The sequence below is a fragment of the Cavia porcellus genome, unplaced genomic scaffold (genome assembly GCF_034190915.1).
Source record: "Cavia porcellus strain 051 isolate PalLab524CR breed Dunkin Hartley unplaced genomic scaffold, mCavPor4.1 scaffold_23, whole genome shotgun sequence".
Taxonomy (NCBI): domain Eukaryota; kingdom Metazoa; phylum Chordata; class Mammalia; order Rodentia; family Caviidae; genus Cavia; species Cavia porcellus.
In genome coordinates this window covers 42,381,356-42,396,476 of record NW_026947506.1, presented here as the reverse complement: position 1 = coordinate 42,396,476, position 15,121 = coordinate 42,381,356, and the positions used below count along the sequence as shown (strand labels likewise).

The 15,121-nt window shown below is 38.9% G+C and overlaps 1 protein-coding gene across 1 annotated transcript in view; it reads left to right on the top strand.

The window, feature by feature from the left end:
* Positions 1 to 15,121, top strand: part of Baz1b (bromodomain adjacent to zinc finger domain 1B) — a 66,867-nt gene that overhangs the window by 47,007 nt on the left and 4,739 nt on the right. The window contains exons 13-15 of the mRNA XM_063234307.1: positions 5,429 to 5,611; positions 11,894 to 12,041; positions 12,992 to 13,139. Of these exons, the coding sequence (XP_063090377.1) occupies positions 5,429 to 5,611; positions 11,894 to 12,041; positions 12,992 to 13,139 (479 nt within the window). The remainder of the gene's footprint in view (positions 1 to 5,428; positions 5,612 to 11,893; positions 12,042 to 12,991; positions 13,140 to 15,121) is intronic.

The following is a 15,121-nucleotide window of genomic DNA, read 5'->3' as shown; positions in this document are numbered from 1 at the left end:
AAAGCAGAGAAAGGGTACAAGTTATACAGATTTACAGAGAAGAAAAAATAAATAAACAGTAGGAAATCACTAGTTAATGGATTACATATTGTCATCTTAGAATTAATTGTTCAAGTCACAAAATTAAAGCTTGTAAAGTGGACATTCCAACAATGATACTGCAAACAGTTCTGTTCAATGATCCAATAAAACTCAGTAATATCATTTTCTATCTTATACACTTAAATATACATGCAGTTACATAGTTTAGAGCACTTTCTTTTCCTCTCTTTTGTACAATGACTATTACACATTTTGGGTTTCATTGCTCCCACAGTTCTTATTACTTTTTTGGAAGAGAGTAAAACCAGATGTGACATAACAGAACAGAGTCGGTCAAATCAAAAGGGTGGACATAATAGATAATGTAAAAACATAATACAAGGTGATCAACAATGGTTACCATAATGCTTCCCGCTATCTCTAATAGAATTGCCTATATCATTAGTTATAATAAAATTGAACAAAACAGTAAAGAACAAAACCGACAAAACCAAAACATTGGAGACATTGTAGGTCTTCAAAAGTAGACAAAAGTCAACGAGAATGGGCGTCATAATGAATCTCATTATCTTCACAGCTGTTGCCTAAACTTTCGAACCTGATACTATCCAGCAAAACAGAATAGGGGAACATCAGTCAAAAACAAGATGGTGAGAGTAATACAGGGCTTTAAATCGAGATAATGGAAAGTCAAAGTGGGTTACTATAATATATCCTGCTATTTTTATTTATTTTTCCCTTAATCAAAAGGATAAAAATAAAAAAGTAAATAATGGAGTAGAGATTGAGATAAAAGAGGGCATAACAGCAAAACAGCGCAGATCAAAACATAACCATTTAAGCAGAATAGTGTTTCACCACCAGATAATCCTGACATACAAGTAGTTACCATATTGTCTCTTTCCTTGAAATCCTTGAGTACAACTTCGTATACTGTAGCATCAAATATATCAAAACAATATAAAACCATTTAAGAGAATGACAGCATTACAGGGTATTTAGAATCGACTAACAGAAAATGAACAATGGTTTCTGTATGATCTCCTTGTCTTTAAAAGGTTTTTGCTTATACTATCGTACATAATAAAATCCAGTAAGATACAACCTATTTAGACCAATGGAGACAGAAGAACAAAAGCTTGATGAGACTTCAAAACAAGATGATACTAAATCAGTATTACCTATTAAGGTGTTATTTTCTCCAAAATAGCTGTTCCTATCATCCAATCTTCTCTGCCTCATTTCTGTTGAGCTCTTTTTCTGTCAGTAGCTGTCAGTTTGTCTTCTTCATTTTGTTCTCTGCTCCATTCATTGTGGCCTCCCCGCCACTATTTCTGGATTCTTTGTATTTTTCTTTTTTTAGAATATCCTGCAATACTCTGTGTAGAGTTGAATTGGTGGTTGCAAACTCTCCCAGTTCCTCTTTATCCTGGAAGCACCTTGTTTTTCCATCAATTTCCAGGGACAGTTGTGCAGGATATCTCAATCTTGGCTGGAGATTATTATCTTTCAAAGTTTGAATTACTTCATGCTCTTCGTGATTTGATGGTTTGTGCAGAGAAATCTGCTGTAATTTTGATGGGTGTTCCCTTGTAAGTGGTCTGTTTCTTGTCTCTTACAGCTTTTAATATTCTGTTCTTGTATTGAATTTCTGGAATTTTTATTATTATATGTCTGGATGTTGCTCTGTTTGGGTTGTAGGTGGCTGGGGTCCTGTATGCCTCATACTTTTGAGTATCTTTACCTTTTGCTAAATTAGGAAAATTCTCCTGGATTATTTCTGTGAGTAGCTTTTGTAGTTCATTTGTTTGTGTCCCTACTTCTTCTTTTATGTTCTTAATCCTTAAGTTATGGATCCTCTTATCTTCTTGTCTTTGTATTATTGCTGTTTGTTTCTCTGTTATTTGTAAGAAGTTTTTCATTTCATTCTCCCATATTACAAATCTGCCCTCCAGTTCAGATAGTCTGTTCTTAGTTTCTTTCAAGCTGTTATGCCAGTTTTCGATAGACTTCTTAGTTTCTTGGTAGTCCCTTTGAACCTGCTTCACGTATTCTATGCTTTCTCTGTTTTCTCCATCAAACAATTCTCCCCTCTTTTTCTGTTCTTCCATTCCACCATCTGTTTTTTCTTGGGTGGTGCTTAGCATTTCTCTAACTATTCTGCATACTTCTAGCTTCAGGTCATTGATAACTTCATTCCTGAACTGATCTATAAGGCTCTCTATATGGCGCTTTATGTCTATTGGTGCGGTGTCTGCTATTACCTGTTTCTCAGAATTGGGGGCCGAGGAGCCTTTCTTGTTGCTGCCTCTTCCCATATTCTCTGTTCCTTATATATGCAAGCTTACATAGGAGGCCCAGCTTCTCTCCCTGTCAGCCACAGCCTGATCGAATTGAGCTGGTTAGGTGTTCCCGCCCACTGCAGCACACCAGGAAGTTCCAGACCAGGCAGCCTACGCGGGGCCTGCCCCTCCCGACCACCGTCAGGCTCTGGGATCTGGGTTGGGCTAGCCTACTGGGTCCGCCAGCAGCGTCACATAGGCTAGGCACTTTTCACCAATCCCGCCTGAGATGGGGATGTTTGGCTGAAGTCGCCACCGTGCCCAGCTCCCGCAGGACTGCCCGGGCCCAGAATGTCCTCTGCTGGAGTCAAACTGTGGTAGTGTCAGTTTCTCTCACTCACCTCACCACAAGTCAGTGCACGCCTCCCTGCCCGTCCTGTTTTCGACTCCGTTCGCAGATTCCCATTCTCAGAGCTTCCGCGCGTCTCTCTCCTTGCCAAGCTGATGTAGAGGCAGCCGCCACGCGGCCGGGAAACCCAAATCGCGGCTTCCAATGGCGTGGGCTCCAGCCTCCACACCGAGGCTTTTCTGTTCCTATTTTAGCACCAGGACTGCATTCCAAGTTGTTTTCTCTCAGCCCAGATCGTTCCTGAGTCAGCAGAGCATATCTCCACCGGCTTATGTCTCCTTACTCCGCACCCTTCCTGACTTCTGAGCCGAGTCTTTCAGAGAGCCTCCGTAGTAGCTGTTATCTGTCCGCCATGTTCTCCCGGAAGCCCCCAGACTTTTTTCCATGTCACTATTTCTTTTTTCTTCTTCTTTTTTTTTTTTAAATCAGTACCGGGGATCGAACTCGTAACCATGCGCTTGTAAAACAGGCGCTTGCGCCGCTGAGCTAAATCCCTAGCCCTGATATGTGTCACTATTTTCTTAACATTACATTTAACAAACTATTTACATGGCACTTGCATTACATCAGGTGTAAGTCATCTAGAGCTTATTTGAAATGTGTGGAAAGACACATAGGTTGTAGGTTATATGGAAATACAGTACCATTTTATATTAGGGACTCAAACATCATGGATATTGATAAGGGGGTTGGATGGGTTTGTGTTCTGGAACCAGTCCTCTGCAGATGTTGAAGAGTGCCCATTTGTACCCACTGGCATGTGTATTCTTTCGAATAGAGGTGGTTTTAAGATCAGTTTTGCCATGTAATTCACAGTGGCCTCAAACTCAGGATCTTCCTGCCTCAGCCTGTCAAGTGTTGGGATTACAGATGTGCGTTACTATGCCTGGCCTCCGTTTTACTTGTTTTGTTTTTGGTTTGTTTTTAAATGATTCTCTATATCATCTGGGTTGGCGTTCAAGTCTCAAATATCCTACCTCAGATGACTAAGTAGCTAGGATGCTACTTATAAGTGTGTGTCACTTACGTGTATGAACAGTGTATTGTCTCCCTAGTATGAGAAGCTAAAAGAAAATATGTATAATACACAATGTATATACCATTGTTGCCCCTAATTATTGTGTTTTGAAATTTTTATTTTTTTCTCTTTAAAATAAAATAGTAAAATAAATTTAAAGGTGCATGTCACCACTCCCAGGTTTTGGAATGTATGTCTTTATAGTTGTATGATTTTTCTGAACATTGAATCTTTTCTCTCATTTTCTCTAATTATAAGTAACTTTAATCTCTTTTACATAGTTTGTTTCTCTGCTTAGAACTAGCAAATTGTATATAACATCTTGTGTATACAAATTTTTTTAATTAACCTAGCAATGAATTCTTACATTTTCTAGAAAAACAAATTTAAACATTTTTTAATGATTTTTTAAAAAAAGTTGAACCCCAAATGATTTTTGCCAGTTTCAAATGTTACATGTTTCCTTTTTTGCTTAGCAGATATTTACCAGTTGTTTGTACTAAGCTTAACCCAGGCTTCCATCTTGGCTGACATAGCATTTTTTTTTTTTTTTTTTTTTTTGTCTTTTTCCTTTTTATCGGTACCGGTGATCGAACTCACGACTGCCTGCTTGCAAGGCAGGTGCTTATGCCACTGAGCTAAATCCCCAGCCCCTGACATAGCATTATTCTTTGTGGCCACAAAAATGTTATCTCCTAATTGGCATGCTTTGTGTGACTGACAATAGTATGTAGTGTTTGCGAGCATAATTTTGATGAAAGGATTGGGCTCCCATTTTCTTATCCATAAAATAGATGCCAGGCTTAAAGGTGATCGAGTATGTAAAGCATGTTATTTGACAGGAAGGCAGATAGTAAATTTTGACTTTCCTCAGTTTCTCTTTGCATTAAGACCATAGGGCACCCATAGTAGGTAATCAGCAATTGTTGAACAGCCTAAAGTAGATGAAATTTCAGTAAACTGGGTAACTTCCTAAAGTACTGAGAATTTCTGGAAGTAATCAACTACTTTTAAATATATAATCTATCCAGTAAACTGTGAAAACAGCTATGTCATATTATGTGGTCCTTTTGATATTTTAATCTAGATTGATTTGAATTTAAAGACAGACTTCTTTAAAAAATTTAATTACAAGGAAGACTTATTCCATTGTTTTCTGGCCTTTTTTTTTTTTTTTAAATCAGGGTGGGTCACCCTTAATCCTAGCGTCACACCATGAATCGATTCCAGCATCATATCCTTGATCCCAGCATCACACACCCTAGATCCAGCTACCTCCAAAAACCCCTAACTAAGATCAATGAAGCTTTGGAGAAACAAGGCATAATGACACTATTTTCCAGTTATTTTCCTTGATTATTTTCAGGGACATGAGGTAGATACAGGTATATAGGTATAGATTTTTTTTCACTCTATTTCATTTATATTATCTGAATTTCCATTTGGTATTTTTATCAGATAGTATCTTCTAAAAATCATTACCCAGTTAAATGTTATGAGGTTCTGGGTTGTTCACCTCTCCTTCTGGAGTTAGATTGTAGGTTGTTCTCGTCCCAAACAAAGCATTGTATGAAATGAGCAAAAAGCAGTGGCAAAGTTTATTTGAAAAAGTAAAATTGAAGAGCGAGAGAAAATCCTTGGCCTTCTTTTAACCTAGATTTTAAATAATTTCCTTAGGTCATTTCATTGGAGAAGCTGAAGGATTTTGGTGAGTGTGTCATTGCCCTTCAGGCCAGTGTCATCAAGAAATTTCTTCAAGGCTTTATGGCTCCCAAGCAAAAGAGAAGAAAACTCCAAAGTGAAGATTTAGTAAAAACTGAGGAAGTGGATGAAGAGAAGAAGATAGCAGAAGAAGAAAAGGTATTTAGCTATTGAACATGGACAACTATGGATCCACAAGTCAACCTCAGTGGATAAACACTTCTGTTTGTAAACAGTTTGGTTCACAAGCATTTGGCACAGTGTTGTTTTCATTTGCAAACTACATTGGGTGACAAACACGACCATGCTCTTCTTCTCCTCACAGACACAAATACAGCTATCTTCCCCAAAGTTGTAAAATTATGTTCCATAGAACAAGGTATTGCTATAGTTTTATTACTGTATAGGAGAGTGTAATTTGCTTTTAAAGCTGTCTAATCATGTTCTTTTAGCTATGTATAAGCTCTGGTCTCTGAGCTAGTGTTCCTGGTTGGTTTTGGCAGGGGTATTGAGACATGGTCTTGCTATGTATATGTAGTTCAGGCTGTCCTTGAACTCAAGGATCCTCCCAAGTGCTGGAATTACAGGCATGTACCCACCACACCCAACTGTTTCTGTTTTAAATTAAATGGTCAATTCCACAAGATTTGTGGTTTGCAAATTGGTCTGTGGAGCCAGAGGTACAAAATGAGTATAAACCCCTCTCCCCAGAGGTCAGTTCTCTTTTATAAAAAGGTGTAATAGTTTTTAAAATATTTTTAAAATTATAGTAAAGTGCACATAATGTAGAATTTGCCATTTTATGTATGTAGTTTTAGATTTATACTATTATATAGATATCACCACCATCCGTCTCTAGAATGTTTTCATTTTTCCAGCCTGAAACTGTGTACACTAAAAAACTCTCCATTTCCTCCTCCTCCTCTCCAGTCCCTAGCAACCACTGTTCTGTCTGTGGATTTTACCACTTGAGGGTGCCTCATAGAAGTGGAATTAAGTCTTCAAGATTCATACATGGTTTAGCACATGCCAAAAGTCCTCTTTTTAAGGCTAATATCCACTGTATGGTAAAAGAAAAGTGTTTCTCCACTCAGTATACTTCTGACATGAAATAAGTAAGTTTCTTTCATAACAAACAGTTCTCTAGTTCTTTAGCAAGTAGTAATTCAGTTCATTTCTGACACTTTCTGCTCTGCTGTTCAGTGCCATTTGTCTCAGATCCCACAAGTCAAGGACTCATTCTCACAGGATTGCCCTCTAGATGCCTGTCCCAGGTTGCTACCATACTGGCTTTAAATTGAAGGTTTTCATGATTCCTTCCTCAGGTTCAGTAATTTGCTAAAATGACTCACAGAACTCAGAATTATTTTGCTTAGGCTCACAGGATTATTTAAGGGCACAAATCAGAAACAGCCAGATGGAAGAGAAGTATCGAACAAGGCATGGGACTGGGAGTGAATGTAGCTCCTGTCTGCCCCGTGACCTCCACCCTCCCACCATTAAGCCAGAAATGCAGAGTACACCTAAGCCACCCACATCAGAGCTCAGCAGCACAGTGTACCATACAGCCCTAGGTGTTTGCCTTCATGATTAACCTAGCTGACTATTGTGGCTTGCTGGTCCTGTCAGCAGCATCAGACTATTCTATCTTCTCACAAGCCTAGAAAAAGGTCTAGTTTTGAAGTCTTCCTTCTACTAATGATAACACTTTTACACTATCTTAAGGTCTGAACATTGGAGGTTGAATCTTTGGTAAATTAGGGGCTGTGTCAGTGAATGGTGCTTGGCTAACCTGTGAGGCTTACCCAGGGCCTGTTAAAGAAAATGTCTCAGAGAACGTAACAAGCTGGATTTTAAAGAATAAGTAGGAAGTAATCCAGTTGTGGAAAAGTGGCATAGATCTTTTTGGTTTGAAGTGAAATTGGCCACTTTGTCATTGACAGCTGGTTCGAGTTTGTTCTCCTAGTTTATACAGAATGAGCTTGCTTGCCTTACTGAAACACCTCAAATATTTTTATGAAGTCATCTTTCCTGAGGCCACAAGTGATTTGGGGGGGGGGTGATGGGTTATATGGGAAGATAATTTTGGGTAAGAGGCAGAGCAGAGAATATAGTCAGTCTAGAAAAAGGTTTAATTCACAATTTAGGAACCTCACAAGTATATTATCTTCCTGGGATAAATTATCAACTTCCTGTATTTCTTTCAGTGGCTGCTTACTACATAGGTAACCTTTTAGATGAAATCTAAGATACTAGGTGCTTGTCTAGTCCCCTTTTATCATTGGGTATTTGTCATCTTGCTGAATGCTGCCTAAGTTTTTTTGTGTGTATATATGTGCCAGGGATTGAACTCATGACCGCGTGCTTACAAGGCATGTGCTTATGCCACTGAGCTAAAGCCCCCTAGGTTTTATTTTTAACTTAGCTCTATGCAAAGAATCTTGTAGGACCATCTTTCCTTGCTATTTCTTTTCCTCTTTTTTTTTTTTTTTTTTTCTTCTGAGAGCTAACTAGTACATGTAAGATTTCATGAAGTTCTTTTTGAGTAATAGGAGAAAACAGTCCTTCAGGGAAGTAAGCTGTACTTAGCTTTTCAGTTAGCTTAGGGGGTGTCTGTGATGGTGTAGTTGTCGTGTGTTGTCCTTGTCTCCCCTCATCCCTGTATAGCACAGAAGTAGAAAGCTAGAGAGTTTCTGTAAGTCAGTATGACGGTGCTGAGCAACTTGCCAGTGTTCTGAGTGAATGAGGTGTCCTGCAGTTCCCCATCATGGGGCACCTTCACTCCAGTTTGGAAATTTTCCACTGTCCTTTACTTTGAAAGTTTCCACTTAGCAAGGGCCAAGGTTTTTTCTGCTGACATTAGGCTATTACATGAGTTTATGTCAGTTTCTAATGTGGGGTCCAGTTTCCTTATTTATAAAAATAATTTGTCTTTCCAAAATCATTTTATGATAATAGATTAAGGTTACTTTGTTTCTTTGAATTAAATTGGAAAGATTATGTATAATTTGATAAAATGTTTGGTTTTGTTTGGCTGTCTCATACTTTGATTGCATTTGTCCTGACAACCTGTTGCCTATTTTTTCCGTTTTTTTTTTTTTTAATTGAATTTAATTTACTGTTTTACTTGTGTAAATTTCTTGGGTACAGTGTGGTAATTCAGTGCATGTAGCATATAATCAAAGTAGCTAGCGTTTCCATCTCCTTACATATTTAAAATTAACACAATCGTCATACGTTTATGGGATATTATTGCTATTTCAAAAATAAGAAATGCCGGGAATGGCTGCTTATGCCTGTAATCCCAGCACTTCGGAGGCTGAGGCAGGAGGATTGTCACGAGTTCGAGACCAGCCTGGGCTACAAAGTGAGCTCAAGGCCAGCCTGAACTGCATAGCAAGAATTTGTCTCAGAAAGACAAAAAAAAAAAAAAAAAAAAAAACAAGAAAGAAAGAAACACCTTGTGAATTTGCTTCTCATTCTTCTACAGGCACCATGAAGAAGGCTGCTAGCACTTGACTTTCTGTTTTGAATTGTCTGTGGTAGAAGACTGATAAGTAGGAGTTAACTTTGTTTAAGCATGGTTTACTAGAGAATTTGAGTTTTCCTTTAGAATAATGTAACTAGGCTCCCAGCAGCATGCAGAACACAAGATTTTTACTGGGTGCTATCAGTATTGAGGTGGCCAGTATTTATTTTTAAAAACACTGCCCTGAATGTAGTTTTGTTTTTTGTTTTAAGTTTTTGTTTTCTTTTGGTTTGTATTTTTGAAAGAGTCTCACTGTGTAGCCCGAGCTGGTCTTTAGCTCGTTCATGTTCCTTCTGCCTTAATCTCTCAAGTGTTGATGTTATGGGCTTGAGCCAGCATACTGGGCAATTTGTGTGTTTGCAGTCCTGGAGTCACATCCAGGGGGTACTCTGCCATTGAGATATATACCACCTTGCTTGTTTTATTTTTTATTTTGAGACAGGTGTCACCAAGTTGCTCAGGTTGACCTCAAACTTAGAACTGATTCTCCCTTAGTTTCCAGAGTAGCTGGGATTATAGGTGTGTGTATACACACCTAGCTATTATGATTTTATCTATACCGCACCATTTAGGATATTGTACAGTGAGAGACCAGACCTCAAATTTGAGTGTCTAATGTTTTTGCCTATAAAATTAAAAGGCTGTGCTGGGGATGGTGGTAGATGTTTATAATCCTAGCTCCCAGGAGGCTGAGAAAACAGTGATGTACTGTTCTTGTATTTTTGTTTTTGGTACTGGGGATTGAACTTAAAACCTAGTGCTTGTCACGCAGGCGCTTGTGCCACTGATCTAAATCCCTGGGCCTGGAATGACGTAATGTTACAAGCTATGTGAATGAACCTAGAAGGAGGAGGCCATCTATTATATAAGGCCATTTAAAATGCTTTTTTAATAATAAAATAAATAAGCTTATTTCCAAGATTTCTTCAAATTTCTAAAGAAATTTTAACTAGCCTAATGTGTACTAGGTGCTCAAATTTCATAATGAATAGGAAAGTATAAAGCAATATTGTGAGGCGGGAGTTCCTCCAGCACTTGTGTGCTCTGCATCCGACTTCCCACCAGAGGACAGTTTATGCCCAGTGTTAGCCTAGCCCCTGCTTGTTATCAGTAGTACTAGGAGCTGAATCTTAAGATTGATCCGATCACTTGGATTTAGGAGTTCATGACCAGTCAGGGTGACAGAGTGAAATTCTACCTTTAAAAAATAGAAATCTTGCATTTTATATTCTTTTGAACAGATTTAGATTAGTTTCTTAAAAAGGGATTCAGCAATACTGTCTGTCATCTCCAGTGTAGTAAGGCAGCTCTGTGGACTCCAATTTTTTTTTTTTTTGGTATCACGCTTGCCAGGCATGCACTTACACTGCTGAGCCAAATCCTTGGCCCTGTGGACTCAAATTTTAACTGAGGAGATGGGTAGAGGGTCTGAGGGACCTTGCTTTTCAACGCAGATGTTGAAACATACAATATAAGTTAGAGTAAGAGAGTTGATTTCTACTAGAACTTTAGTTATTGGTCTATAAGTATAGATTTGTATGTGTTTATTTTCTTTGTTATTCATAAATTCACATATACAAGGTTCTATGGATTCTATACTTTGATAGGAAAGATCATAATGAGTGCTCAACCCTCTGATCCTTAGTAATGTTTTTATTTTTCCTCCAGTGCCTGAAATCAAGCCCAAGGCTTCACTATCCCCTTTCTGTTGTGCTTTTTGACTGAGAACAGTTACCAAAAATTAGTATTTATGTACATATATGCTCATTTGATTTTTTTTTTTAAACAAGATACTAAAACAGATGACCTTGACTATAATGGTAATTTTGTTCATTCTTAAAGTATGTGTAAGAGGATTGTGTTTACTGCTGAAATTCCTAATATATTTCCCCCTCTTTCTAGTTACGGTTCTCTTTGGCTAATTTTTAATTTGTTTTCTCTATTCATAGAGAGGGGCACAAAAGCAGGTTATGCTGAGAGTAACTGTCCAGAATGAAGTGAGGCTAGGGCACTAGACTCGTGGAACCGGAAAATACTTAATTTAGTTAGGAGACAAAAGGACCCCAGGCATGGCAGTTCATGCCCATAATCCCAGAAATCAGGAGGCTGAGGCAGAAAGATCACTGAGTTCAAGGCCAACCTGGACTAGAGTTGAAAGGATATTTTGTGTTAGGCACTTAGTATGTTGAAAGTTGTCAAAAATGCTTTATATATACTATAGCACGTATAGGCAAAGTTATGGTACAGATTAGTGCTAAAACAGATAATTGTCAGCCAATTTTGTTAGGTACACAACATTGTTGCATGCTTGCATTTACAGTACAGAAACATTCCTGCTTGGGGTTTTTTGGGTTTTGCTTTGCTTTGCTTTTGAAAGTACTGAGGAATTGAACCTAGGGCTTTATATATGCTAAGGAACCAGTTTACAACTGACGTACATTCCTGTACTTTGTTCCTTTGAATTGATACAAAGCATTTTAAGTGGACTTCACTGGAAGAGATCTGTCCTTTATTGTTCTCTCCTCTATTTAATCTGTATGTGGTGTGTAGCAAGGTTTTTTCCCTCCCTCTAGAGCATTGATTTTTTTTGTTTGTTTGTTTTTTTCCTACAAGACAATTAGATTAGCAATGCTGTAAGTGGCAGATGTCCTCAGAATTCTCCAGTGTCAAGCCGGGCGTGGTGGCTCATGCCTATAATCCCAGCACTCAGGAGGCTGAGGCAGGAGGATCGTGACGAGTTCGAGACCAGCCTGGGCTACAAAGTGAGCTCAAGGCCAGCCTGAACTGCATAGCCAGACCCTGTCTCAAATAGACAAAAAAAAGAATTCTCCAGTGTCTTTGACCACTGCTAGTCCTATCTTAGTTGTTTTGAGGTCATTGTAGTAATCAGGCCTGGTTTTCTGTCTGCTTAGGTTGCGTCTGCCCTGGAAAAGTGGAAGACAGCAATCCGTGAAGCCCAAACTTTCTCCAGAATGCATGTTCTGCTTGGGATGCTTGATGCCTGTATCAAGTGGGATATGTCTGCAGAAAATGCAAGGTGCAAAGTTTGTCGTAAGAAAGGTATGTTTAATTTACTAATGTAAGTGCATCAGGAACTAATTTAGACTTCCAGTCTCAATATCTTTTTTTCTCCTAAAGAATTCTGTGCAGACACATTTCAGATATGATGGAGCCGTTTTACCCTCTCCTGAGGTTTTATTAAATGTTTATCTTTGTAATTGCATGCTAGTGTGTCAGAGAAGACCTTTGTTCTTCAGGTTAGAGTATGAGAGCAGTTGATCTCTCCAGACTTCAAACTTTGGAGAGCAAAATTAACCTGAATTTTACCATGTCAGGATTTGAGTTAACTATGCAGCAAGATGGGTGCCTCCAGCAGGGGGCAGTCTTTGTTCATGCCACAGAAAGCAGACTTGGTCACTATAGACCGTATCTTTGGAAATACTGTTTTATAGCTTTATAGCCGAGATCTTTCAGATCTGTTGAGTGTACGAGCAACTTCATGGCAAAAAGCTGTGTGATTAACTTCTCAGTGGCTCATTATGAATTAAGGTTTGGTTTCCCTAGGCAAAAAATGGTACGTAAAATCCTTCAGTTGCTAATTAAGAATAAGGATGTGAGAGAATTGATCATGGTAAGCTCATTCGGTGTATTGTCAAATATAAGGACACTGAGTGACTTAGAATGGTACCAGGCATGCACTGGGAAGCATTGCAGGGTCAAAGTCAGAGAATAGCAGCACCTGCTACTACCTCTTACTGCTCACCCTGTCCAAGCCCTGGGTAGATTTTTTGGGGTATGAGTTAGAGGCCCTCATCTCTAAGTTACCTATACCAGAGTTTATGCTATATTTCTTTTAAGAAAAAGATTGCTTTTATTTTTTCTTTTAAGAAGCTGGATTGGAATATCTAGATCTTTGTTGTTCTGTGGTGTTGATAAGAGTCAGCAGTTCTTATAAGTCAGTGACTGTTGCTGTGTTGTCAACAATGCTACACAAGTTTATCTCTCTGCAGGTGAAGATGACAAACTGATCTTATGCGATGAGTGTAATAAAGCCTTCCACCTGTTTTGTCTGAGGCCGGCCCTCTATGAAGTACCAGATGGTGAGTGGCAGTGCCCAGCTTGCCAACCTGCTACTGCCAGGCGCAATTCCCGTGGCAGGTGAGAGTTTGTCTTTTAATTTTTTTTTAATTTTATTTTAAAGAGAGTAAAACAAAACAACAAAGCAAATCAGAAGAAAACAATGTAAGTGACAGATTTCAAAGCAAGACAACAGGAAATCTACAGTGGCTACCATAATGTCTCCTTTTCTTCTAAGAGTTTGTCTTTTAAAAATTAACAAATGAATACATAAGCTTCGATTTTTTTTTTTTTTTTTTGTCTTTTTCCTTTTTTTCGGTACCGGGAATTGAACTCACAACTGCCTGCTTGCAAGGCAGGCACTTATGCCGCTGAGCTAAATCCCCAGCCCCCAAGCTTCGATTATTTAAACTTGAGTAATTCTAAGGCGCTTTCAGCTAGCTTTTGAATACAAAACCTGATCATTTATGTTGCTTTAGTAAGAGCTCAAAGGGTAATGATCTGACTCTAGTTGCATGTCCGCATTTCTCTTTTCACTCTCAGCCACATCTATATAGTCTTTTTGTTGTTGTTTTTTGGACAGGGTCTTGCTGTGTAGTTCAGGCTGGCCTTAAACTCAAAGCAATCCTCCTGCCTCGGCCTCCTGAGAGCTGGGATTACAAGTAGCCTTGATCATTCTTCCTTCTCACGTGACAAATACATATCTGACTCCCTCTTGCCTTTTTTGCAGCCAACTTTGGCTAAAAGTCTACCATCAAACTTACTCTATACTCCCTCTCAATAATGTTTCCTTTCTCTGTTATGATTAGAACTTTGACATCAACTTGGATGTAGACTTTCTCTCCCTTATCCTGTATATTTATTACTTTTCCAAATGTTACAATCCAATGTACAGATGTCTTAAGGATCACTCACCTGCTCTGCATCCTCCACAGTTCCTGCCATTATTTGTCTCTCCTCCCTATGTCTGATATGCGGCCTCTGTTCGTGGCTTTTTCACTCTCTTTCTTTCTTATTGTCTTTCCCCTCTACCCATTCAGCTATTACAGTGACATCAGAACAATCTCCATAAGGCAAATGTCTGGTCACTTTCCTTAACTAAGCTTGTCATCTTTGTATTGCCTCTAAAATAAAGTCCACATTTCAAGCCTAAATCCTGAGTCTTGCACAACCCTAAGCTATTTTTTGGAGCCCTTGTTCCCCTTCAGATTGTTTGCTATTCATCCTTTCTCCCATCTAGGAATACTGTTTAGTGCTTCTCTAACAAAGTAAATTGCCTGTGGTCTAACTCAAATTGCACTACTTTTTCAAAGTCTTTTACTTCCTTAGAGTTATTTTTCTTCTGTGACAGCTGAGCTTTCAATCTCTGAAACAGGATTTCAAAAAAAAAAAAAAAATTTTCAGTGCATGCCTTTTGCCGCTATGCTGAGTTTTATACATGGCTGCCTCCCATGAGATTGTTGGTTTGTGAGTAGCTTTGTTCTACACCCAAGTATCAATATGTCCAAATACAGGACCTTGTAAAGAGGAGACCAAGTTAATATTGTTTCCCATGCTGAAATTTGAGGTTGTGAGAAGCCAGCACTCTGGCGGTGGTCTCCCTTATAAAGGGAAAAGCTGTTTGATTGTGACCCCACCTTAACAGTATTACCGGATTACTTCTCACTCCATTCCAATTACCCTTAGAGAGATGAGGCATGCTTCTATGAAGTGGTGGGGCTTTGGACCAGCTGCTCCAAGCTGGGATTACCATTGCTTTGATGTCATGGTCATCTGCAAGCTGTCTCAGCTCCTGGAACAGGGCCATCAAGGTAGAGAAACACCTGTCTGGGCTCTGTTTATCCTTTCAGTCCACCCCAGAGTTAAGTCAGCTTTTAGTACCTGAAATGTTACCTAATCTGGCTCTTTTCGTGGGACAAAAGTAAGTGTTTTGTATTTTGTGTGGAGAGGAGAACAGTTGCACTTTGGTCTTGATTTCTCTTGCCCTTGGTATCTTGAGCAAATTATTTGACACTGAACAGAGGTAGGCATACAGTGGGGGCTTCATTTTGGATTCTGTGAAA